This window comes from Bos grunniens, chromosome 17, assembly GCF_055505025.1.
Source record: "Bos grunniens cultivar Pamir isolate PY7600 chromosome 17, Bosgru_T2T1.0, whole genome shotgun sequence".
Taxonomy (NCBI): domain Eukaryota; kingdom Metazoa; phylum Chordata; class Mammalia; order Artiodactyla; family Bovidae; genus Bos; species Bos grunniens.
Genome location: NC_141181.1, coordinates 18515052 through 18542405, shown reverse-complemented (window position 1 = coordinate 18542405; position 27354 = coordinate 18515052). Strand labels below are relative to the sequence as shown.

The following is a 27354-nucleotide window of genomic DNA, read 5'->3' as shown; positions in this document are numbered from 1 at the left end:
TTTTTTTTTTTCTGGCTGCTTTTAAGAGTTTCTCTTCTCACTGGTTTTCAGCAATTGATATAAAGTGCTTTGATGTTTTCTTTTTGTTTATCCTACTTGGGGTTCATGGAGCTCCTTAGATCTATGACAGTATAGTTTTCATCAAATTTGGAAATATTTGCAGCATTGTTTTTTCAAATACTGCCCTCTCTCAGGGGTATTCCAATTACCTCTATATTGAAGTGAAAGTGAACGTTGCTCAGTCATGTCTAACTCTGTGACCCCATGGACTATACAGCATGGAATTCTTCAGGCAAGAATATTGGAGTGGGTAGCCTTTCCCTTCTGCAGGGGATCTTCCTAACCCAGGGATCGAACCCAGGTCTCCCACATTGTGGGCATATTCTTTACCAGCTGAGCCACAAGGGAAGCCCAAGAGTACTGGAGTGGGTAGCCTTTCCCTTTTCCAAGGATCTTCCCAACCCAGGAATCAAACTGGGGTGTCCTGCATTGAAGGCAGATTCTTTACCAATTGAGCTATCAGGGAAGCCCTGCATATTGGAGCACATCATATTGTTCCCCATGAAACTGAAACTCTTGCCTTTGTAACTATGTGTTACAGTTTTTTTTTAATTGTGCTATAGTTTGAATAGCTTCTACTGCTGGCTTCAAGTTCACCAATCTTCTACAGTATCTAATTTGCTGTTAAGGTTCTACAGTGATTTAAAAATTTTTTCATATATTGTATTTTTCATCTCCAGAAGTTGAATTTCATTCTTCTACATATCTGCCATTTTTATCATAATGTTCATATTTAATTATAAATTCTTCATTATATTCATATAGCTTTTTAAATGTCTTAGTGCTAATTCTGTGATCTCTGTCATCTCTGGTTCTGTCAACTGACTTTTGTCTTGGTTATGGGTCAAATTTTGCTGAAGCTTCACGTATCTAGTAATTTTTTGTAGACTAGTCATTGTAAACATTATATTGCTGATTGTCTTGTGTGTGTGTGTGTGTAAGTATTGAGTGTTGTTTTGGGAGGAAATTAAGTTACTTGTGGATCAGCTTGATCCTTTCAAGATGTTACTAGGTTACATCTAGAGTAGCTTTTAATCTAGGGCTAATGTAGCCCTACTACTAACGTATAAGCCTTCAGGTGTCTGTACTTAATTGCTCAGTGTTCAGTGAGGTATTTACTCCAGCTGGTAACTCTGAAGTCATCCAGTCCATTATGAGCTCTGGGAATTTTTCCATTTATAGCTCCCTGGTAATTGTTCTTTTCTTGGTGGTTGATCTTTGCTTGGCCTTGCACAGTATTACTCTACACATGCTCAGATTTAGCATGTGTAGTCACAAGCAGTCAGCCAAAGACTCAAGATTTCTGTAAATTTTCTCCGAGTAAAGAAGATTCCTTTTTCTCCAGTATTCTGTCAAGCAAATTCCACAAATTGCATCTTTTTGGTAACCACAATATCCTTGCTACTGCTAAGTCACTTCAGTCATGTCCAACTCTGTGCGACCCCATAGATGGCAGCCCACCAGGCTCCCCCATCCCTGGGATTCTCCAGGCAAGAACACTGGAGTGGGTTGCCATTTCCTTCTCCAATGCAGGAAAGTGAAAACTGAAAGGGAAGTCACTCAGTCGTGTCCGACCCTCAGCGACCCCATGGACTGCAGCCTTCCAGGCTCCTCCGTCCATGGGATTTTCCAGGCAAGAGTACTGGAGTGGGGTGCCATTGCCTTCTCCACGATATCCTTAGCCACATGTATAGGGCTGGCATGTTATGTGGTAGGTGCTCAACAAAATATTTTTATGAATACATGGGCTTGTATTCTTTCATATTTAAAGTTTCCATTATCAGAGTCTATCTCCTTTTTCATTTATTCTTCTTGACTGCTCTGGGTCTTCACTGTGGTGCACAGGCTTCTCTAGTTGTGGCATGCAGGCTTAGTTGACCTGCAGCATGTGAGATCTTAGTTTCCCGACCAGAAATTGAAACCGAGTCTCCTGCACTGGAAGGTCGATTCTCAACCACCGGACTATCAGGGAAGTCCCTCCTTTTTCATTTCTAACATCTTCTCTCCTGTTTTAAAATCTTTGCTTTTATTTTGCCATATTTATTTTGTTGAACATATATCAAATAACCAGCTCTTTCCTGTTATGATCTGTTCTGTATTTCTGGATTCTAATTCACTGCGGTCTACTATTATTATTTTGCCTGCTGTGCCTTAAAACTTTGTGTTTTTCTCATTTAAGATAAGAAGCAGTGTAATGTAGTGGTCAAAGAACTGGGTTTGGTTATTGACTTTATCACTTATTAGCTGAGTGAACTTCAGGAAAACAGTAAACTCTCCGAGCCTCAGATTCTTTATTGATAAAAAAGGGAGAATGTTACTTGCTTCATATGAGTTAATTTTTATAGAACACAACAGTGTCTGACACATTAAGTACTATATAAGTGATAGGTAAACCATATTTTTACTATGATTTTTACTAATATTTACTAATATGATTTACTAATATTTTTCTATATTGGTTAGTATTAAAACATTGATCTGTGATTTTCCTTTATGTACTACTTCAGCTGAGTCCTTATGTTGTTTTATTGTTCTCATTGTTATTACTTTCTAAATAGTTTGTAAATCAGTGATTGTGATTTTTCTCCTGAACCAGAATTAGAGATTTTCCTCTTAGCTTCCATACTGTATAGTAGATAAATTTTCTTTTTTCCTTCTACTTAAAGAAAAAAGAAAAAGAATAGCCTGTTTTTATCGCTTTGGTATCAGACAGTATAACTTAAAATTGAGATTTTTCTGTGTTATTTAGAAATAAATGTTTATAAATATGGACATTAAAAAAGTACATCATCTTCAAGGTGGAAAGTTTAATTTTAAATCTCCTAGTTACTTAGATCATCTTCAGAATTATCAGTTGCCTTTGTTATATCAAATACAGGGAATGCTATATAATCAAACATTCTAAAGGTGAGGAGGGAGAAAGGGAATGAAATAAAGGAAACAGCAAAGACCACCATGACTGCATTTTGCACATATCAAATATTTGTAAGTCTTGCTTACTCATAATTTGAGTTTATTATAGAGAATGGCACTACCACAGGCACACTCACCTTTAACTTATTGTCCACTACAAGAAGGCCTTCCATCCTAGCTCCTTGACCACCTCCACACTTGAACACATCTAGAATTTCTACAGTCTTTGCCCCTGCCCCAACCACAAGAACAGTGGAGATACACAGAATAGTTAAATTTCATAAATCCTCAATGATCCAGCTTATAAAGATGTAACTTGAAGAACTCTGAAACGTAGAATTCTGAAATTTACCTATAAAATGTTGATGGTAATTTGCTACTTAGATGCTAAAACTAAAGCCCTTGTTATTTATAATGTAGTATCTCATAAAATATTTGGGGTTACTATTAACCAGTGATTTGGTAATCTGGTGGAGGCCAACAAGACCAAAGCTATACTTCTCTGGGGAACTGGAATTCTGTCTTTAAGGGAGAGATGATTCCTGCTGTCAAATGGGATGGACAGGAAACCAGAATTAGCAGAAAATCCCATATATAGGCCAGTAATTCTCAGTGAAAGTGAGAAAGGGACATAACACCCCTCAGGGGCATTTGGCCATGTCTAGAGTTGATTTGGGTTGTTCCAAGTAGGGGTGGGGTACTCCTGGCAGATAGTGGGTAGAAGCCATGTATGCCAGTAAACGTCTTATAATGCACAGGACAGCTGCCCACAACAAGGAATTGTCTGGCTTACTGACAAATACTGCTTGATATCACTTACATGTGGAATCTAACAAATAATACAACTGACTGTATATCCAAAACAGAAACAGACTCACAGATATAGGAAACAAACCTGTGGTCACCAAAAGATAGAGGGACAAGTTAGGGACAAACTACTATGTTCATAAAATAAACAGTAAGGATATACTGTACAGCACAGTGAATTATAGCCATTATCTTGTAATAACCTATAATGGAGTTTAATCTGCCAAAGTACTGAATCACTATGCTGTATACTTGAAACTAACATAAGTCAACCATACTTCAGATATTTACAAAAAAAGAATTATCTGGTGCAAAATGTCAGTAGTGCCAATAAAGGCAAGCAGGTAAACTCTATTTTGTCCTTTGTACTCAGGCCTGAACTTAAACAGTGAAGTTTTCTAGGAGCTACTCCTTGGTTAAGACCAGTTAAAAAATGGCTTCTGCCACAGGGTGGTGGCATCTCTTAATAAATAAAAGTTGACCGTAAGTAGTTGTATTTTGTACATAAGAGTACCCTTATTTTGTTAATATCCAGTTTCTATCTCCTATTAGAAAAATATTTTTTTTTTTAATTTCTAAACATTTTTATTTCAAATCTCTTTTCACCCCTTCCTCAAAAAGACATGGGTCAGTACAGCAATCATAAAAAGGAGATACAAACACAAGAGTCAAATGTCTCCCACACTGACACTTTACAAAAAACCGGGAATTGTGCATGAGTTTTCCAAACAGGACCTGCAGCAGCTACTAATGTCCCTTTTCAAGAGTCAAGATGCCTGTTAATACAGTATATACAGACACCCCATTCTGGAACTAATCTACAGGGACATCCCAACACCCCCCATCTTAGAAAAATACTTTTAAATAAGCCATCTTACTCTAAACTATGTAACATTCCAGTTGTACCACTAAAGGATCCAAATTCAGTCTCTTCTCAGCTGTGCAGTAAAATATGAAGGAAAGGAAGGGTTACATGCTTGTCTTTTGAGGCCAAGTGGTAGTGGCGGCAAGCAGTGAAAAACTCCAAGAACAAATGAATTCTCAGAAAACAGGGCTGCATAATCCATCCACTCTTCCCAACAGTAGCATCTTCTTCAAGAGTCAAACCCGGAGGTTCTGGGATTATTCAATAAAAAGTAACATACACTTTACTCACATTAGGAATCTCTCAAACTGCAGACTGAAAATACAAAACTCTTCGTAACAATGTCAGGGTCTTTTCCATCTAAGCGGTGCTGAACTGTGTATAACTGGTAAAGGGTGCAACCTGACAATGCTTACACAAGAAATTTCTCACTAAACTCACTTATTCATCATTTGTTGAGTAACAATGAGCTCTCCGTCAGTAGCCAAGAGCTGACATTCTAGTTGGAAGGCACAAGACATAACCATGAAACAAACAGCGAAGACAGTACTGCTGAGACCAAAGAGCTATACCCCAAAAGTGTACTAGATTTAGAATAAGTCAAGAACATTTTGAGCTGAAGCAATCAGGAGTAGCTTCTCAGAGATGAGACTTTTGAACAAGGATATGAAATGTGAATAGGATCTAAATAAACAGACAAGAAAAAGACTAAACCAAAAAAAAAAAAAATACAAAAAATAGAGCAAGGGTTTTGTGGTGTAGAAACAATGATGCTTTTTCACGATCCTTTAAAATTACCTGATTATCCAGCTTTGAATTCTTCAACTGTTTTTTGTTATTAAATCTTCAGATGCTATCCTTTAAATGGGATAAGTAGAGTAGATTAGAGGAATATTTCCAAGGCTCTCTAAAAGTCTCTGGGATGATTTATCTTTATGGAAATAAAGTCACAGGTAAACCATTAGGATTTTCCAGGCCATGTTCTGGTTTCTATAACAGGAAACTGACTAAATGTATTTTACTCACCTGGAACACACATTCAACCAGGTGCATAACCTTCTTTCCCCTGGCTAACATAACTTGGTATATCAGTAACTGTATAAAGTTTTTCTACCGCAACAGAAATGATTGTCTATTAAAGGCTTTTGCAAATTGCTGCAGCTCGGCATACTCAGCTTTTACTACTAATTTGCTCTGACCACATTTTCATTTTATGGACTGAAATGAGCAGTTTATTTCCTTTCCTAGGGCTTTTGGTTCTCTGTTGTTCCCCTCATACTATTTAAGGCATGCCATGTCTTCCTCGCCATAGTCCTTGAATTTGCAAACTATGCGCTCAAACAGAAAACAAAACACCCCCAAACTCCAGTCTTGTTATCAGAAAACAAAACTCCTCACAAAAAGCAATATTTTTGGACATTTTGGAACCATTCTATGACTCAGTGTATGGTAGGTTTCCTCGGAAAACTCTCAGTGATCCGGAGAATCCTCTTTAAGGCTGGGTGATCTCGTCTATTAATATTTTCCTGAGATATATGGCTAAAGACAAGTCTGTGTGCTCCGTAATATTCAACGGCTACATCATCGTCACCCAGACACGAGGACGTAACTTGGGCACAGTAGGTTATATACTCTCATGAGAGAGGCCATCTAGTACCAGCTCCTGGGTTCAATGCCACCAGGCGGCCCTCCTGTGATCTTCTGGACGCGGGCCTTGGGCACCTGAATCCCGCGGATATCGGAACATTGCTTCGGCGCCTAATGAAATTCTCCGCGCGAAGGCGGCAGGCGGCCTCGAACTCCCGCCTGCTCACTGACAGCCCTGCTCCTGCCAAGACCCAAGTTCCGCGCGGCCCGAGCTCGCCTCTAAGAGTTTCCCGCTCCCAAGGCGCGGGCTTCTGGCGGCGCCTAGCGCCCCTCAGCCCCGGTCGCTGTCTCATCTCCCGCGATCCCGAGAGTCCGGAGGGAGCAGGGAACGCGGAATCGGCCCCCAGCTGCAAGCCGAGGGGACCCGCCTCCACTTCCAAGTCCAGGGAGCCCAAACGGGAAGCCAAGGCCAGCGCCGGACCTTCCGGAGACCTCACACGTCCCCGTCGGGCCCACGCCAGCGTCGAAGCGGCTCTCCCGCCCTCTCGCGAGAGAGTGCCTGGTGGTACCTCCTTCCTTTCAGCTTTCTCTCCCCGCCCCCAGAGTGCTCGCGCGGCTTCCTCCCGGGGGCGGGAGCCTTGGACGTGGCGGGGCCGGGACAGCCAGGGTGCCGGGCCCGAGGCGGTCTGCTCGGCTTCTCAGCAGCCGGCCTTCCGCGCCACCGACAAGCCCCTGACAGGCCCAGTGCCTTCGCAGGTAGACGGGCCCCGGCCTGACGGACGCTGCGGTGGAGCCGTAGGCCGGGCGGAAGGGTCAGCGAGCCTGGGCTGGTGGGCACCACACCTGCGCGGGCGGAGGCCGGCAGGAAGGTGCGCACGCGCGCTGCCTGCGGGAGGGCGGTGGCTCCGGGGACGCCGAGCAGCGAAACCCACGGGCTGGGCGCGCTGGGTGGCGGTGGCGTAATCTCGCAGCCTCTTAGCGTCTCCTTCCCTCCGCCTCAGTTTGGGGCGGGTCAGGAGAATGGCTTCGGACATAGAGTCGTCGCTCGAGGCGAGCTTCTCATCCAGCGGTGTAGTGTCAGGGGGCTCAGGGTTTCTGCCACCGGCTCGCTCCCGCATCTTCAAGATAATCGTGATTGGCGACTCCAATGTGGGCAAGACGTGCCTGACCTACCGCTTCTGCGCCGGCCGCTTCCCCGACCGCACCGAGGCTACGATCGGGGTGGATTTCCGAGAACGAGCGGTGGAGATTGATGGGGAGCGAATCAAGGTGAGCGGATGGGAGACTGTCGGGAGGAAGGTTATCCCGGGATGACACGTGTGCCAACCCCTTCGTGGGTTAATTGCTGGGGCCCGGTATAGGGCGTGCGCTTCATCTTTTCTCACGCTGATGTGAAGATGGGAGTTGGAGATTGGAAGGATTTGTATATAGCAAACTTCTAAGGCAATGTTTCTCAAACTTTATTGTGCATGAGATTTACCTGGGTTTGTTTGTTTGTTTTTCCCCAAGTAAAGATTCTGATTTGGTCAGGTCTCCGGTGTTGCACATCCGCTAGTCAGTGGAGCACACACCGAGTAGCAAGCGTGTAGGACTGACTTATGGGCCGGGTTCTCACGTGTTGGGAGTTAGTGAAGTAAGGCCAGAGGAAATATAGTGAAATTTCTCAGGCATGGGAATTTCATTTAGTAAATATTATTTGTTAAACATTCATTTGAACACTGCCCTAGGTTTTGTGGAAGTAAAACCCCCGTTGTCTTTGAGGAAGTACCTAGGTATTCTCTTGCATGCAGTTTTGTTACAGTAGTTTCCAGATGACACTGAGTTGTTTAGAAAATTATGTTTTCTTGTTGAAACATTCTGTAGTTTGTACTTGGTTCCTCAGTGGGTTGCCACATTCTTGGTGCCACCCTCTTTTGAGTCTTAAGTCTTACTGGCGGCTCCTGAGACTGGAGAACACAGTAAAAGTGGAGAAGGTAGTAAGCTCAGAGCCAAGCCTGGGATTCTCAGGGATTGAAATGGAAACATTGGAGAATAAGGCATCAGTGACCAGACTGAGGCACCTTAGACACACTTCTTCACTCTGACTGATGTTCAGCCACCTGCTGATACAATCCCTTAAAACAGGTGGACTCGAGGAACTACTCTGCCTTCCTTATACTGTGTTTTTTAATTTATTTATTTTTTGCTTTAAATTAGGATGTTCATCTTTACCTCAGTCCACTGTGGGGGGAAAAATAGGCTCACTTCATTCCCACACCCACATTCTTCAGACATGAACAATTTAGTTTTTGGTTCTCCAATCTAGGGGCTTCCCTGGTGGTGCTAGTGGTAAAGAACCCACCTGCCAATGAAGGAGACATAATGAGAGTTGGGATCGATCCCTGTGTCAGGAAGAGCCCCTAGAGAAGGACATGGCAACCGACTCCAGTATTCATGCCTAGAGAATCCCATGGACTGAGCAGCCTGGTGGGCTACAGTCCATGGGGTCACAAAGAGTCTGACACGACTGAAGCGGTGTAGCATAGCATAGCAGAATCTCTGGCCCATCTCCCCACCCCCAAAGGGGTTTTACTGCCAATGATAGTAAAGGAGAAATAGGGCTGAAAAGGCATCAGTCCTCTGTAGGCCCTTTTGCCTTTTAATCTTAGCTTTAATTTTTCATTGTCCCATTCAAGCTGGGAATGGTGGTCTTTTGGATGCACTGTATTAGGGAGTTAAGAAAGATCTGCATACATTGCAAAGAAAAGGGTAGAATAAAAGGCTGACTATTTTCCATCAGAATTAAGTTAGGCCCAGGAACCTCTGGGGGAGGAAAATAATAGGATTTCTGAGGTTAGAGGGGGAGTTTGTTTGGCAGAAGGAGTTCTGAGAGAAATTGCCTGGGTTTTGAAGCCCAGCTGGCCTGGCTCAAATCTGAACCTATGAAAGGGCTAAGTGTCCTTCGTAGGGAAATCAGCATTACCTAGTTTTCAGTATAAAGTCTCACATTCCAGGAACCGTCTCAGTCTTAGGCGAATTGGTGTGGTTGGCTAGTCTGGTGGTTAGGCAGTTTCTTTAATCTTTCAGAGTCTGTTTTTCTCATCTGAAAAATTGGGACCATAGTACCCCATCAGGCTCACATGAGGGTTAGATGAGAACAGATAGAAGGTACTTGGCTCAGAGTCAGTGATCTTGAGAAGATTCTTCTCCCCTGGTGGTTTAACATCATGATTTCTCTTTGGCACCATCAATTCTATGATTGCACAACCAGAGTGAAGCAGAGATCAAGTAGGGCATAGGCAGACAGCTGAAGGGAAGGTGAAAGTGAAAGAAAGTGAAAATGAAGTCACTCAGTTGTGTCTGACTCTTTGCAATCCGTGGACTGTAGCCAACCAGGCTCCTCCATCCATGGTATTCTCCAGGCAAGAATACTGGAGTGGGTTGCCATTTCCTTCTCCAGGGGATCTTCCCAACCCAGGGATTGAACCCAGGTCTCCCACATTGCAGGCAGACGCTTTAACCTCTGAGCCACCAGGGAAGCCCAATGGAAGCAGGATAGTAACAAAGTAGAGGGACTGGAGGCAGGCGAGGAGTTGGGGTTCAGTGACCCTTTACCTGCCTCCAGGTTGCCATTTACACCTTAGATCACAGATGAATCAGGTGCAAATTTAAGAGAGACTTATAGCATATTAAACATATGAACTATGTCCAGTGTGTGACATCGAAGGCTTAGCTTTCAAGATTGGTGCTGGCGGTGATAAGTGAAGCAGAACCTCAGATGGGATGAATCTGGGAGCACAGAGTTGATCCTTCTGGTTGAGAGGAGCAAGGAGAAAACACTTTTCTCTGTGATTGTCCTTCCTGAGCTTTAGCCTGACCTCATATGTTGATAGGGCCCCTGAGTTGGTATCCTAGTTGGTAGAGAGGCTGGATTTCTTTTTCTTCTCTCTAAGGCCTTATCTGTTGACTTGTACTTCCAACTGTAAGACTTGAGAGGTTTTTATTGTGGTCAAAAAGATTACAGAGATTTCTGTAATAGAAAAAGATATGAGTATTTTGGTGGGGGAAAAGTTTAAGGTGTTTTTTTGGTGTCTTAAAAAAAATGAAGTGATATAGAATAGCTTTATTCCATATACTGCTGCTGCTTTTTTGTTAACCTATATTATGTTTTAAGTGCTGCTGAGATGTTCATATTATCTCTTTGGAGCATTGTAAGCCTAACCTGAAACGACATTTCTTCTAACTTTTCATCTTGAAGTGAAAGCTGGAAAGCTCTGTTACTTTATTATTTATTAGTAAGTAGACATTATTTTTACGTGTTTGGTAAAAGTGAGAGGTTGTGTTAAATGTTTTGTGGACTGTAAATTTTTCAGAAAGCGTATCTTATAGCAGTGCTGTTTCAGAATCACTTAAAATGTTTTATAAAATGTGATAAAGTCTGTTTGCTATTCTGTTCCTGAGTACTATATATGTATAATGGAAAGTGTAAAATCTTGTTTGGAGAATTTGGAAAGTTGGATAAAATTATATAGTTAATTCCTTAAATAAAAATACATTTGGTATTTAAATCAAGGTATTTAATCCTTATGCTCCTTCTGTCTCTGTGTATCCTCACCATGGAAGCTATTTTCCTTTCATATCAGCACGTGACAATGTCAGACACCAACAGAATCATTCTCTGTCTCTCACTAGGGATCCTCAGTTCCTATTTGAATATTGGGATAGCTTACCTGTCATTTGTAGTGAATGAGATTTTACATGTTAAATGCAAGATGTTAATATTAACTAGATAAAAATAATCAGGGCCTCTCTCTCCATAGGTAAAGCAAACATTTAATGAGTAAACGTTTAATGGAAAGAAGACATTTTGTTAGACAAAAATAATTATGATACAGTGCAGGAATCAGCAAACCATGCTTGAGGGCTAACTATGGCCTGCTGCCTGGTTTTTTAATTTATTTTTCTGTTTTTTTTTTTTTTTTTTTAAGTGAAATATGGTTGATATACAATATTATGTTAGTTTCAAGGGTCCTACATTGTCATTTGCTATTTGCATACATTATGAAATGATCGCCACTGTAAGTCCAGAAACCGTCTGTGCCCTGCTGTCTGTTTCTCTGTGGCCTGCAAGCTGAGTTTTACATTTGCAGATGACTGGGGAAAAAAGAACCACAAGAATAAGATTTCATGACAAGTGAAAGTTACATGAAATTTAAATTTCAGTGTCCATAAATAATAAAGTTGTATTGAAACACAGCCTGGCTCATTTGTTTATATATTGTGCTTGCTTTTGCACCACAGTGGCTGAGTTGAGTAGTTGTGACAGAGACCGTTAGGACTGTGAAGCCTTAGATACTTAGTACTCTGACCCTTTACAGGAAAAGTTTGCTGACCCTGATACACTGCATAGATGATTTGCTGTCCTACACAGGAATAAAATTTATATACCTAAAAAGATGATTGAGGGCAGGAGGAGAAGGGGGCAACAGAGGATGAGATGATTGGATAGCATCATTGACTCACTGGACATGAGCAAACTCTGGGAGATAGCAAAGGACAGGGAAGCCTAGTGTGCTGCAGTCCATGGGGTCCCAAAGAGTTGGACACGACTGAGCGACTGAACAACAACCACAACAGAAAGATGACTAGCAAAACCAGGCAGTAGGTGACTGCCAAGTTATTTTTGGATGTTAGTGGAGGGCTCATTCTCACTGGAGGGATATTTTGATGAGTAACATTAGCAGGATGCTCCAGCAGGATTAAAGTTTCCTGTGGAAAAGTGGCAAGTGAGAAGAATTGCATAGGTGTTGGTAGCAACATTTCTGAAGAGTTTCTGAACAGCTAGAATCTAGATTTCATTTTGTATGTGTGCTAAAAAGTCCAAGTGTTTTAGGAAGATAAATGGGGCAGCGATTGAGGATGAATCCTGAGTGAGCCTGATTCTTCCCCTTGATGAACTGGTTTTCTGTCTGCATTCTCTCCTTTAGTAGACTCTTGACTTTGGGTATCACTTCTATGAAGGTAACTTCCAAAGCTTTGTTTGGCCCAGCCCTCACTCCTCATCTGTCCCTCTGTGTTCCCTATTGTTTTGTCTGCTAAGTCTGCTAGGTCGCTTCAGTCGTGTCAGACTCTGTGTGACCAGATAGACGGCAGCCTACCTGGGACTCTCCAGGCAAGAACACTGGAGTGGGTTGCCATTTCCTTCTCCAATGCATGAAAGTGAAAAGTCAAAGTGAAGTTGCTCAGTCGTGTCTGACCCTCAGCGACCCCATGGACTGCAGCCTTCCAGGCTCCTCCATCCATGGGATTTTCCAGGCAAGAGTACTGAAGTGGGGTGCCATCGCCTTCTCCGCTATTGTTTTGTAGACATGGCTATTTGGATAAGCCCTCCCTCACCTCAAAATTCTGGGGTGGGTTCGTCTTTCCTCTCAAATCTGCCTCTTCTGTTGCTCCTCTACGTGACCTACATGGTCCAGATGTTGTCCTCCTCATCCTGGAGGCCTCACCATTCTTTGCTCCCTAAATCCAGTTAGTTTTCTACATGGATGATTTCTCTCATCCATTCTTCTTTCAAAATCTTAGTTCATTTTTTTCACTCCCTATACAATGGGAGCCATAAAAAGGAACAAAATTGTGCCATTTGCTGAGACGTGGATGGACCTGAAGACTCTCATACAGTATGAAGTAAGTCAGAAAGAGAAAAACCAATAACATAAATTAACACATATATGTGGAATCCAGAAAAATGGTACAGATGAACCTATGTGCAAAGCAGATGGGGATTTATTATGCTCTGCTCTATTGTAGCAGTTCAGCTCATCTCCCAACCCTAGCCGTCAATTAATTTGTTGTATACATTGTTGCCAAAATGCCAGATTAATGTTGCTCTTTAGGGAGAGTAATCTCCCCTGCCTCAGATGCCCAGAGTAGTTCTCCATTGTATTGTAAAAAGTTCCAACTTTTAAAATTAACATAAGACCTTCCTTCTCTTGCTCCAGACTGCTTTTCTAACTTAACTCCCCCCACCATTAATTCCCTTTGGTTACTCTATAGTCCAGCCAGTTATTTGCTTATCCCTGTTTTCCTGTTGCATTTCCCACTCTTTGCCTGGAATAACCTCCCTTTCCATATTTCACCACGTGTAATTCTTCCTGATTCACCTCAGTGTGTCTCTGCCAGGAATCTCCCTACCTCTCATTCTCTTTTCTATTTCTTCTTTCTCTCAGCTTCCTTTAGCACCTTACCTGAGTCTTTAAATCTCTGCTGTTTGTACTATATGTGTGTCTGCCTCCTTTATTAGGTCTTACTCAGTTTTATTCAGGACAGAGTCCATGTCTGATAATTCCATAGACATCTTCCGGAGTCCAGCTCAGTTCTAAACTATATAGGGCTCAGATAAGTGTTGCATATATTGGAAACGGGAGATCAGTTGGTAGCCTGCTCTGGAAATCCAGAATTGGGGTGATGAGGGAAGCTAATGGAAGGAAACAGATGACATGAGATATTTTGATGATAAAGCCAAAAGGCTTCAGTAACTGGCTTTTTGTGAAGAGGAGGAGGAGGACTCAGATGGCTGAGGTTGTGGATCTGATTGACTGAAGGTAGATCGCACAGAGTCGGACACGACTGACGCGACTTAGCAGCAGCAGCAGCAGGTAGTATCTTTAGTAGGGATAAGGAGTATAGACTTCCCTGGTGGCTCAGATGGTAAAGCGTCTGCCTACAATGCGGGAGACCTGGGTTCAATCCTTGGGTCAGGAAGATCTCCTGGGGAAGGAAATGGCAACCCTCTCCAGTATTCTTGCCTGGAAAACCCCATGGACGGAGGAGCCTCATAGGCTACAGTCCATGGGGTCACAGAGTCGGACATGACTGAGTGACTTCACCTTCATGGAAGATTGATTTTTGAGAGGCTCTGTAAAAAAAATTTTGTGTTAATCATTTCTTTGTTGAGATGGTGTTATATTCAAATGGAAATGTTGGATTGGCAGCTAGAAGTGTGGAACTGGAGGAAATAATCATGACTATGACGGTGAAGTTGGGGAGCATAGGTAGATAAAGACAAAATGCCCAGTGTAGTTAACATGCTTAGAGAGTGGACTAGAACTTGGCTTCAGAGTGTAATGAAGAGGATATACCATGAATGCTGAACCCAAATAGAAATCAGATTATTTACCCTTCTCCATTGTTTTGTCTTAATCTTTATTAAAAGTAATCCAGTGTTTATAAGTCAAAGAGTATTTTATTTTATAAGACATCTTACACCTTACCTAACTAGAATTAAATTGAGAATTCTAAGAATTCATCTTAGAAGTGGTGATGGTGCAGTATTGTAATTAGCCTCCAATTAAAATTTAAAACAATTAAAAAAGTGGTGATGGTGGTTAGCAAGATACCAAATTGGTCCTCTTGATTTGATTTGCACTGGAATTCAGTGAATGGGAGTATTGACAGTTGGGGTACCCTAAAAAGGAATCTTAATCTATGACTCCTTAGCTCAGAAAACTGGGATATTTGAGTCTGGAGTGGTTTGGTCTTGAGTCCTGTATGGTATAAGCAGTCTCCATTTTCACAGACCCAAGCCATTCCACTATCTGAAGGATCCCTGGAACCAGGCCAGAGCTCCCATTGTTCTTCCAGCCTGATCAGAAGCCTGTGATTCTTATAGCTCTTCTTTGAAAAGTAGCAACATTGGTGTTTGTACTCAGATGTGAGATGTGATGGAATTATTAATTTTCCAGGGATCTTTCATCAGTAGTTAAGATCTTTTGTTTTAGAGTCTGTGTCAGATTTCTGTACTTAAATTAGCTTAAGCAAAATGAGATTTTTTTTTTCCCCCACATAGCTGAAAACTCAGAAGAAAGTACTTCTTTTTCTGTCAGTTCTAACACCAGTACTAAAATGGAGACTCAGAGATTCTGCTTGGGGACTGTGACATATGCCCATCCCCAAACTGTGGTGGTGACATAGGTGTGGGGATGGGTCACGTGCCTGGCTGGGGGTTCACGTGAGTTGAAGGCAGGGGAGGGGTGGTTCCCCAAGGAAAATGAGGTGCTATTAACAGTACCCGGTGAAGAGCCAACTCACTGGAAAAGACCCTGATGGTGGGAAAGGTTGAGGGCAGGAGGAGAAGAAGGCGAAGCAGGATGAGGTGGTTGGATGGCATCGCTGACTCAACAGACATGAGTTTGAGTAAAGATGGTGAAGAACAGGGAAGCCTGGTATACTACAGTCTACGGGTCGCAGAGAGTTGGACATAAAGACTGAAAAGCAAACAACAATAAACAGAATTGGGATTGTATGCTAGACTGGGAAAACCAACACTCATCTGTAATAGAGTCACTCAGCCCAGATTTAAATCCTGGCTGTAAGACCGTGGTAGTACAGCTCTTTCAACCGTCTTGGAACCTGTGGAGGCCTGCTGGGAACAGGACTTCTAGCACAGCTCTTAATAATATGTCTGGAAGACTATGATCCAAAGCCAGATTTGCCGGCTGTAAGCAGGGTCTCCGGACCCAGAGGGATCATACAGCCCTTTGTAAAATTGAAGATGTTTGTGCTCAAGATGAAACTGAAGTCTGTCTAGGCAAGAGATGTACTTATGTGTATAAAGCAAAAACAACATAACTTCTGGTGGAAAACCTAAGAAAAGCAGAGTTATGTGGGGAAAGGTAAGTGGCTCTTGTGGAAACAATGGCGTGGCTTGTATCAAATTCTGAAGCAACCTTCCTGTTAAGGTCATTGGATGCAGAATCCCTGTGATGCCATCAAGGATTTAAATTTATCGAACAGAAAGTAAAAGTGTGGATTTGTTTAAAAACAAAAAAAAAGGCTTTGTAGCATAACCGAATCACTGTGGTGTACACCTGAAACTAATTAAACTGTAAACTGTACTTCAATTAAAAAAAAAGGCTTCATAGTCTCTTTGTGTCCTCAGGTGAGTTACACAGCCTTAGTAAACCTCAAATTGCTCATCTGCAAGGTTGAGTAATTGTTACATTCAGTTCAGTTCAGTTCAGTTCAGTTGCTCAGTCGTGTCCGACTCTTTGCGACCCCATGAATCGAAGCACGCCAGGCCTCCCTGTCCATCACCATCTCCCGGAGTTCACTCAGACTCATGTCCATCGAGTCAGTGATGCCATCCAGCCATCTCATCCTCTGTCGTCCCCTTCTCCTCCTGCCCCCAATCCCTCCCAGCATCAGAGTCTTTTCCAATGAGTCAACTCTTTGCATGAGGTGGCCAAAGTACTGGAGTTTCAGCTTCAGGATCATTCCCTCCAAAGAAATCCCAGGACTGATCTCCTTCAGAATGGACTGGTTGACTCTCCTTGCAGTCCAAGGGACTCTCAAGAGTCTTCTTCAACAACAATTCAAAAGCATCAATTCTTCGGTGCTCAGCTTTCTTCACAGTACAACTCTTACATCCATACATGACCACAGGAAAAACCATAGCCTTGACTAGACGGACCTTTGTTGGCAAAGTAATGTCTCTGCTTGATTAAATAAGATAGTGCTTGTAAAGGACTTAGCATAGTACCTGGAACATGCTTGGGCTGTGCAAACCTCAAGTAAATATGAGTAGTTTAAGTTCAGTTCAGCTGCTCAGTCGTGTCTGACTCTTTGCAACCTCATGGACTCCAGCACGCCAGGCTTCCCTGTCAATCACCAACTGACGGCGCTTGCTCAGAATCATGTCTATTGAGTTGGTGATGCCATCCAACCATCCCATCCTCTGTTGTTCCCTTCTTCTCCTGCCTTCAGTCTTTCGCAGCATCAGGGTCTTTTCCAGTAAGTCAGTTCTTCGCATCAGGTGGCTAAAGTATTGGAGCTTCAGCTTCAGCATCAGTCCTTCCAGTGAATATTCAGGACTGATTTCCTTTAGGATTGACTGGTTTAATCTCATTGCGGTCCAAGGGACTCCCAAGAGTCTTCTCCAACACCACAGTTCAAAAGCATCAATTCTTTGAGTGAACACTAATACCTTCGGGAGAGATGGTAATAATGGAAAATGCATAAATAAGCAGAGAAAGAATAGGGAGGGAAGACAGCTAAGATTGCTGTTTCCAAATTATGTGTATTCTTTACTCTTAAGACCACAGCTAATGAAAAGAAGATGAGCTCATTATGTTATGTAAATTAGCCCTGATTTTAAGGTTAAAGCAGGCTTTTGAAAAGGTGAATGACTGGATCAAGGTCCCACAAATTGGTGGCTGGGCTGGAATTTACAGCCCAGCTCTTGCTTCCTTTCTCTCCTTGCTGACTTCCTATCTCTTGCATTATGCTATAATTAAATTCTTCCTTTAAAGTATTTCTAGTCACACAAAATGTGTCACTTCTCCTTGTTAGGGAAGCTAAAATTTATTTTTAAAATTTGCCATGTGGATCTATATGTCAGATGTACATATTACTACTCTGTACAGTGTGCTAAAAGGAAAAAGAGTTCTGTTACAGTGTTACTAATACTAGTTATGATGTTGATTTACATCATCAAGCTATTAATAGAAGCTTTTATGTAATCATCAGATGATCTCTCATATAGGCTGCTTAGAAGCAAAAATAATAAAAATGTGTTCTTTGAAAGAACAGTGCCATGCTTAGTCACTCAGTTGTGTCCTACTCTTTGCGACCCCATGGACTGTATAGCCTGCCAGGCTCCACTGTCCTTGGGGATTCTCCAGGCAAGAATACTGGAGAGGGTTGCCATGCCCTCCTCTGGGGGAATCTTCCTGCATTGCAGGCAGATTCTTTATCATCTGAGCCAAGACTGGGTAGCCTATCCCTTCTGCAGGGGATCTTCCTGACCCAGGAATCAAACTGGGGTCTCTTGCATTGCAGGCAGATTCTTTACTAGCTGAAAGTGAAAGTCACTCGGTCGTGTCCGATTTTGCGACCCCATGGACTATATAGTGCATGGAATCCCCCAGGCTAGAATACGGGAGCGGGTAGCCTTTCCCTTCTCCAGGGGATCTTCCCAACCCAGGTATCGAACCCAGGTCTCCCGCATTGTGGGCAGATTCTTTACCAGTTGAGCCCCAAGGGAAGCCCAAGAATACTGGAGTGGATAGCCTATCCCTTCTCCAGCAGATCTTCCCAAGTCAGGAATCAAACTGGGGTCTCCTGCATTGCAGGCGGATTCTTTACCAACCGAGCTGTTACCAGCTGAGCTACAATAAAAATGTGGTCTTTGAAAGAATAGGGGAAGAGGAAATTTGATAGCTGATCAAAGAAAGAAAGATCATTTGGGCTAATACTGTATCTTCTTTAGTCAAGCAAAAAAGTATTAAATCAGTTTGCCAGATCATTTCTCATTTTGGTAATAAAACTACTAAAAAGAGCTTTCACGAATAGTAAGAAACTTCTCTTAAGATTTAGCAAACAGATTTGTATTGGAACTTGATACTTGGATTTAAAGTAGGGATTCATGAAATATTTTTAAAGTATATTTTATGTTGTCTTTATAGTGTCTCAAACGGGAGAATATCGTGTAAAAGCACCTTTGAGCCATTCTCTTTCCTAAGATATTAAGTATTAAATTGGGAAAAATTGCTCTGAAAACACTTCCTAACTTAACATCTGCCAGACAAAAGCATGTCACTTGCTTAGTTTCCAAAATGTCATTTTCTCTTCTTTTCTAAGCATTGTGAACCACTGCACTCAGAGCTAAACCTAGAGATTTTTCTAGGTTATCATAGGTTTGTTCCCCATTGGCCCACTGGGGAGCTGTATCTGCCTCTCTTTCAGTGATAGTTCTCTCTACCTTCGTGGCTGACGGTTTTTATCAGTTGTGCTGTCCTCTCTTTGCTGAGGCTCTTGGCCCTCACCTCAGTGCAGACCTGAGAGGCAGCAGACAGCGTAACAGTGTGTCCTAGGCTTTCACTTGTTCTAGTAATTCAGTGAGTGAAATTTTGAAGCTTCCTTTTAAATTCAGTTCACTCTCTGTATCTATGGGAGAATATTTGGGGAAAAAAAATTCCCCAAAGCAAAACTTGAATTTGCCCACTGCTGGCAACTGTTTACATAGCATTTACATTGCATTAGGTATTGTAAGTAATTTAGCGATGACTTAAAGTATACAGATGTAAGTTAAATGCAAATACGATGCCATTTTATATAAAGGACTTGAGCATCCGTGGATTTTGGTGTTAGATTTTGGTGGGGGTTCCTGGAACCAGTCCCCCATGGATACTGAGAAACAGTGGTATTTCTTTGTAAGTGACTCACGAACATAGTATATACTTTTAAGGCTCTCCGGTAAAGTGTGAGATGTTATCCCATACTTCTTGTTTCCTGGAAGTCTTGATATGGTCAGAATGTTTTGAGTAAGATTGATGGGAGGAGGCTTATTGTTGAGTCAATCCTAGCTTAAACAAACAGTTTTCTTAAGGCTGAATATCCTCATCATCACCACTTGCATTTATTGAGGATTTTCACAGGTCTAAATTTGAGACAGGTCTAAATTCTGCATGATTTTTTTTTTTTACTTTAGTTTGTTAAAACAAATGTATGTTTGTTACAGAAAACAGAAAAGTAGAAATAAAGGGGGAAATTTGCCTTAAATGCAACCATTTAAAAAATTACTTTTAATTGGAGGATAATTGTTTTACAGTATTGTGTTTTTTTCTGCCTTTTATCAGTATGAAACAGCCATAGGTAATATATATGCCCACTTCCTCTTGAACCTCCCTCCCACCACCCACCCCATCCCCCTCTCTAGGTTGTCACAGTGTACTGGGCTGAGCTCCCTGCACTGTACAGCGACTTCCCACCAGCTCTCTGTCTCACAGGTGGTAATGTGTATATTTCAGTATATTTCAGTCCTGCTCTCTCCATTCGTCCCACCCTGTCCTTCCCCTGCATGGTCTATTCTCTATGAAAGACAACCATTGTTCCTGTTTTGGTCTGTTACCTTCTTGTGTACTTTTAATTTTTTTAACTTAAATATGTCCTCTGCTTAAAACGTTATAAATCATTATTCTTCATCGATGAAATGAATTTTGAATACTTGAGCTGGGAAAACGTTATTAAAAGAGGAAGACGTCAGTTCCAGTTCTTTGGACGGCTTTTATGTAGACCATCCAAATTATTCCCAAAATATCTTTCTGAATGTTAAAGATACAGTTTGAAGTGGGATTTTTTTTTCATTCTAAAAAACTGAGATATTTAAGATTTGTGCTTTGAAAATAAACCATTCAGTGGTTTTTAGTGTATTCACAAGCCTATGTCACATCATCACTTATGAATTCCAGAACATCTCACCAGAAAGAAACCACTTACCTATTATCAGTCACTCCTCATTCTTCCCGTTCCCTCAGACCCTGGCAACCACGAATCTGTTTACTCTCTCTGGAGACTTGCCTTATAGTGGACGTTTCATACACATGGAATCTTATGACGTGTGGTCTTTTGTGTCTGGCTTCTTCATCCATGTTGTAGCATGTGTCAATATTTCACTCCTTTTTATGGCTGAATAATGTTCCATTATATGGATATATATTTTATTTACCCATTCATAAGTTGGTGGGTATTTGGATTGCTTCCACCTTTTGAAAGTTCAACATGTTGGTCGCTAAGAGTTGTGTCCGACTCTTAGCAACCCCATGGACTGAAACCTGCCAGGTTTCTCTGTCCATGGAATTCTCTAGGCAGGAATACTGGAGCAGGTTGCCATTCCCTTCTCCAGGGGATTTTTCCAACCCAGGGATTGAGCCAGGATCTCCTGCATTGCAGGTGGATTCTTTACCAGTATAGTGTAAACATAACTTTTATACGTGTAGGAATAAAAAATTCAGTAGGAAACCAAAAAATTAATGTGACTTGCTTTATTGTGATATTTGCTTTATTGCAGTGGTCTGGAACTGAATCTGCAATATCTCCAGGATATGCCTTGTATTATATTTCTACCTTGAACAAACTTAGACTTAGGAAGAAAGGGAGACTATTTCAAAAATGGATACATTTGGACTAAGAAGAGCTACCATAAAAAAAAAAAAGATGAAAAAAAATCAGAACTGAAAAATTAAGATAGCCTGGGAGTGGTGATCAATATTTCCATCTCTAACTACATGTTTAAAGTGTATTCATTAATTCATTACATTTTAATTAAGCAGTTACTGCCATGTTTCAGCACTTCCTCTTTTATATACTACTTACTTTGGGGGCCATCTACAGTATCCCCTCAGTTTTCCTCTCCTTTGGTATTGCTTTCAGTTCACTTACTCAATCATGTCTGACTCTTTGCCATTCCATGGACTGCAGAATGCTGGGCTTCCCTATCCATCACCAACTCCTGGAGCTTTCTCAAACTCATATCCATCGAGTCGGTGATGCCATCCAACCAGCTCATCCTCTGTCGTCCCCTTCTCCTTCTGCCCTCAATCTTTCCCAACATCAGGGTCTTTTCTAATGAGTCGGTTCTTCGCATCAGGTAGCCAAAGTATTGGAGTTTCGGCTTCAACATCAGTCCTTCCAATGAATATTCAGGACTGATTTCCTTTAGGATGGACTGGTTGGATCTCCTTGCAGTCCAAGGGACTCTCAAGAGTCTTCTCCGACACCACAGTTCAAAAGCATCAATTCTTCGGCGCTCAGCTTTCTTCACAGTCCAACTCTCACATCCATAGATGACCACTGGAAAAACCATAGCTTTGATTAGATGGAGCTTTGTTAATCTGCTTTTTAATCTTCTGTCTAGGTTGATCATACCTTTTCTTCTAAGGAGCAAGCATCTTTTAATTTCATGACTGCAGTCCCCATCTGCAGTGATTTTGGAGCCCGAGAAAATAAAGTCTGCCCATTTCCATTGTTTTCCCTATCTATTTCCCATGAAGTGATGGGACCAGATGCCATGATCTTAGTTTTTTGAATGTTGAGTTTTAAGCCAGCTTTTTCACTCTTTTCTTTCACTTTCATCAAGAGGCTCTTTAGTTCCGCTTTGCTTTCTGCCCTGAGGGTGGTGTCATCTGCATATCTGAGGTTATTGATATTCTCTACAGAAGTCATCTATTTAGGCTTCCATACTCAGAGTATCTATAAATAATACAAGTCTTTCAGTTAAAAATTATCTAGGGGACTTCTCTGGTGGCAGAGTGGATAAGAATCCTCCAGCCGATGCTGGAGACACAGGTTCGATCCCTGGTGCTGGAAGATCCTATGTGGGTCAGAGCAGCTAAGCCCATGTGCCACAATTACTGAAGCCCGCTTACCTAGAGCCCATGCTCCGCAACAAGAAGCCCCCACTTGCTGAAACTAGAGAAAGCCCATGTGTAATGATAACCCAGCACAACCAAAAATTAAAAAAAAAAAAAGCTATCTGAGCATCTCTGTCCCTGGTCTTTTCCATTGTGATTAGTACTCTCATCATTTAATGTTTCTCAGGAACTAAGCAGGGACACAATAAATTCCATGTTTTAAGAGAATCATAACACATGACTTGTATTTAGCTTTAGATATCATTCCCCCCCGCCACCCCGTATTTCCATTGGGAGGTATTGGAATATTTTTATTGGTAGAGATGTTTAGGTAGATGGTAGAGATGTTTAGAATAGATAAGTGATTTCCTAGTCATTTAAATTTTTTTAAAGGGGCCTGGATTTTGTCAGATGTATATATATGTTAGACAAGGCTGTGGTCCTAGTATGATCAGATTGGCTAGTTTTCTGTGATTATGGTTTCAGTGTGTCTGCCCTCTGATGCCCTCTTGCAACACCTACCGTCTTACTTGGGTTTCTCTTACCTTGGACGTGGAGTATCTCTTCACGGCTGCTCCAGCAAAGTGCAGCCGCTGCTCCTTACCTTGGACGAGGGGTATCTCCTCACCGCCACCCCTTCTGACCTTGAATGTGGAATAGCTGCTCTAGGCCCTTCTGCGCCCGCGAAGCCACCGCTCCTCGGGCGGGGGGTAGCTCCTCTCGGCTGCTCCTGCGCTGTCGAAGCCTGGTACTCTCGGCTGCCGACCCTGACCTCGGACGTGGGGTAACTCCTCTTGACCGCCGCCCCTCGGGCATGGGGTCCTCCCGGCTTCTGCCCCTGACCTCGGACATGGGGCAGCTCCTCTAGGCTGCGCTGTGTGCGCTGTCGCAGCCACCCACACTATGTCTAGTCAAGGCTATGGTTTTTCCTGTGGTCATGTATGGATGTGAGAGTTGGACTGTGAAGAAAGCTGAGCACCGAAGAATTGATGCTTTTGAACTGTGGTGTTGGAGATGACTCTTGAGAGTCCCTTGGACTGCAAGGAGAGTCAACCAGTCCATTTTGAAGTTCAGCCCTGGGATTTCTTTGGAAGGAATGATGCTAAAGCTGAAACTCCAGTACTTTGGCCACCTCATGCGAAGAGTTGACTCATTGGAAAAGACTCTGATGCTGGGAGGGATTGGGGGCAGGAGGAGAAGGGGATGACAGAGGATGAGATGGCTGGATGCCATCACCGACTCGATGGACGTGAGTCTGAGTGAACTCCGGGAGTTGGTGATGGACAGGGAGGCCTGGCGTGCTACGATTCATAGGGTCGCAAAGAGTCAGACACGACTGAGCGACTGAACTGCACTGAACTGATATATATGTTCATGTGGGGGCTAGACCTCATGACTTTTCACATCTATCCTAATTCTACTATTTTAAATTACATGAATGAAAGGCAGGGAAGGGCATATTGAATTTGTGGAAATTAGACACTTAACATGTTTTTAAAATCTGATATCTGTTTCTTTTAGCATTTAAAATCAATTTTTGAGGTATAATTTTTCCAAACAAACTTGACTTACTGAATTAAAGTGCTAAATTGAAGTACTTGTTCTGCCACTTGTGTTAATCATGAAGTGACTGGACTAGTATCATGACATTTAAATCACATAAATAACACCAAAAGGGCACTTTAGAAGGGAGCAAAGTAGTATAAGTGAAGCAGCACAAAGGGCCGTGCGAAGGTAGTGAAATTTTCTGTGTGTGTAACTGGATGAAATTGTCAGTTTTTCTCTTCTTTTTCCCACTTCCAGATCCAGTTATGGGACACGGCGGGACAAGAGCGATTCAGAAAAAGCATGATTCAGCACTATTACAGAAACGTGCACGCCGTGGTCTTCGTGTATGACATGACCAACATGGCGAGCTTTCACAGCCTGCCGTCTTGGATAGAAGAATGCAAACAGCATTTGCTAGCCACCGATATACCACGGATTCTTGTTGGAAATAAATGTGACTTGAGAAGTGCCATTCAGGTACCCACAGACTTGGCACAAAAATTTGCTGACACACACAGTATGCCTTTGTTTGAAACCTCTGCTAAAAACCCCAATGATAATGACCATGTGGAAGCTATATTCATGACCTTGGCTCATAAGCTTAAGAGCCACAAACCCTTAATGCTTAGTCAACCCCCCGATAACGGAATTACCCTGAAGCCTGAACCAAAGCCTGCAATGACATGCTGGTGCTAAATCACAGTCTTTATTACAGTATCTAATATTGACTAAAGAAATACTTCTGAAGTATGACAGTGATAAGTCATAGAATTTAATCTCAGATACAATGGATCATCCTGACACGTTACTGTTTATCATTGTTATGCTTATTTTTGTATTTTGTGTCTACTTAATCAAGTTTGTCGCTGTGACACCACAAGGAAAAAGTTTTCAGGTGAGGTTGAAATGAAGCAATATTAGGATGAATCAGAACATCTTTGCGTTGAGAGCTCAAGGAGGAGGCTTCATATGAGAGCATAATGGGATTTTTAAGAGTCAGTGGTTGTTTGATCCTGTGTTCCTGAAATTGAAAAAAATATATTAAGGGTTTAGGACACTTACTGGTATGTCCTTTGAATAGGAAGTATTCTCAATAGGATAAAAACTGGTATTTGCCTCTCCATAGAGTTCTTTCTTTGTATTGTTAGTATATTAACTGCGTTTTTATTGGTACATTTTAAGAGCCAAGACTTCAGATCTGGTGGCAGAAGACCTAGAATGTTTTCTGGTTCTCAGCCCAGAAAGAATGACTTTCCCAACAGTCCTAGATGTTTGATCTTTATAATCAGTGTCAGTCAGGCCTATAAAAATATCATTATTATTTTTAAAAAGAGTAATTCTAGAAAATATGCAGAAGTAAATCAGATTATAATGCAAATGAAATGACATCATAAGGTGCTTTATACTTTACTTTGATATATTTAAATAGTAAAAACTAACTGAAAGATTTGAGATGTTATAGTTTAGGGGAAGTAAGTGGACATGGCTCCTGGCTGCCACCAGAGACTTTCCAATCCCTGGCTGTCAGTCATTTCAAGCTGTGTGTCTGACATAGGATCTCATGCTCCCCCCATCCCTAGTCAACTCAATGCCTAAATGCATTCATCCTCTCTTCCATTTGGATTGTAACTCTGAGGGCATACCTATAATTGCTGTGAGTCTACATTTATTTCTGTAATAGAATTGTGTCATAATCTATAATCTTTAAATTTTATGGTCACAACAAACTACTCCTCCTCAGTATGAAAAATAAATTAGGTATTAAAAAATATCTAGCCAATCCCTCAGTGATGGAAGGAATATTTTAGAAAGTATTTTACCCTAAATACTTTTGTTTTGAATGTAAGACTTTGCACGTAGGAAATAATAAGCTTGCATATGAAGCTATTATATGAATGGAATGTAAGCCATGAACTCTAACTGAAGTGTGCACATTCACTAATTCTAAAAGATTGCTGAATTTACCATTTTAGAGGAAATTAAGCTGAAAGGTGATTATACTTAAAATATTTTCAGAATGTGGGAAACCAATGAAATATGTGATCTAATCTAGAGTTTTTTCCTTAATCATCATGGTGGTCCTGGCTGAGTAATTTAGTTATAAAAACAAGATAATTCTATTACATAAACTAACTGAAGATAATAATTAGAGGAAATAGTTACTCTATTTTAAACACGAGACCTTAAGGAAAGAGAAATTGTCTTTGTTTTTAATGAGATTAATCCATTTTTCTTATCATGCTAGAATTAAAAGTGGTTTGACTTTATCTAAATTGATATTAATTTGTAACTATTTTTATAGCAAAACAATGACAGCTGTTACAATTGTTGTGGGTGTTAACAGTTTTTTAAAGAAGGGAATCTGTTTATTGCTTATCAAAACATTTTCTAAAGTGGGGGAAGAAAGTTTACAGACTTTCCAAGCACATTTATGTTTTTTCAGTGCTGTTTATTAATAATTTTTTAAAAAGTAATTTAACTTTATTTCTTTTTGTAAGGAGTTAGTAGTAAGTATCCTTTAAAGTTCTCTAAAAGGACTTATTTTTTCCACTTTAATATTTATTAATTTAAAAATATTTGTATCCCATTTGTGGTGATTTGTTGTTTTAATTTTCTCGATACATGTTTTCATTTTTAAAAAGAACATACTTACCAGTTGAATGGGGATGAAGCTTTTAGATATTTTCCAAAATATTTATAAAACACCAACTATTGACAAATCACTTCCAAAATGGTGGCTGTTATTAATTTTTAAAGCACAAGTCACAAGTTTTATAACTTCTGTGCGAGTTTATTTTAACTGTGTCCTTTAGTTGAAAACCTCAGATATGTTTTGGAAAAGTCATAGTTTGGGAGAACACCAAAGGAAGCTAATCCAGGCTGTAATATAGTTCTTAATGACAGTGCTTTATTGACAGTATGTTGCTAATACATTTCTTCATGAAATCTAAACCAGAGTTAAATAATTTTGTTGTGAAATAGCGTCACTGTAATTTTGCCCTCATGAAGTTCAATAAACCAGCTTTGACATAAGGAAATTGTAGCTTATTTTCTTTCTTTGGCTGAGTAGAAAATGAAACCAAAAAAAAGTTTCTTTTTTTCCCTTGGCTTCTAGGTAATGTGTAATATACTAAACAAACAAAAACACTCATTTGAAAATTTATTTGGAATACATTCGAGGTTAAAGAAGGTTTCAGGTAAAAACCCTAAATTTTAAAATGAGCTGATAGGGTAGCTTTTTTATTTGTGAGGTTGAGTAGTCCCCCTTGTTTAAGAACAAACACTTCAGTGCAATTGGCAGATACCACAAGAGTAATTGACATTTCTATTCTAGATTTAGAGGTCAAAGGATTTAGAAAAATGAATAACTATAAAATGTGTGAGAAAGAAGATGTGGCAAATGTAAAA

General features: G+C 41.2%; 1 protein-coding gene and 1 pseudogene across 2 annotated transcripts; both read left to right on the top strand.

The window, feature by feature from the left end:
- On the top strand, positions 1–26984 carry RAB33B (RAB33B, member RAS oncogene family). Of its 2 annotated transcripts, none has more exons than XM_086346648.1 (3): positions 1–7101; positions 7234–7501; positions 24202–26979. In XM_086346648.1, exons 1-3 carry the CDS (start codon positions 6407–6409, stop codon positions 24640–24642), a joined length of 1404 nt encoding a protein of 467 aa, XP_086202774.1. In that variant the 5' UTR covers positions 1–6406; the 3' UTR covers positions 24643–26979. The 2 variants fall into 2 exon arrangements, with proteins under 2 accessions (XP_086202774.1, XP_086202773.1); XM_086346647.1 differs by having other exon boundaries at positions 6780–6988; positions 24202–26984.
- On the top strand, positions 15375–16100 carry LOC147355084 (large ribosomal subunit protein eL33 pseudogene; annotated as a pseudogene).
- Positions 26985–27354: the final 370 nt, after the last annotated feature.

Bases quoted from the DNA above. Each gene is read 5' to 3' on its own strand.
- RAB33B (XM_086346648.1), top strand. From the start codon at position 6,407: ATGAAATTCTCCGCGCGAAGGCGGCAGGCGGCCTCGAACTCCCGCCTG. The intron at 7,102-7,233 runs GTGCGCACGCGC...CCTCCGCCTCAG, and splicing joins GGGCGGAGGCCGGCAGGAAG to TTTGGGGCGGGTCAGGAGAA. The intron at 7,502-24,201 runs GTGAGCGGATGG...TCCCACTTCCAG, and splicing joins TTGATGGGGAGCGAATCAAG to ATCCAGTTATGGGACACGGC.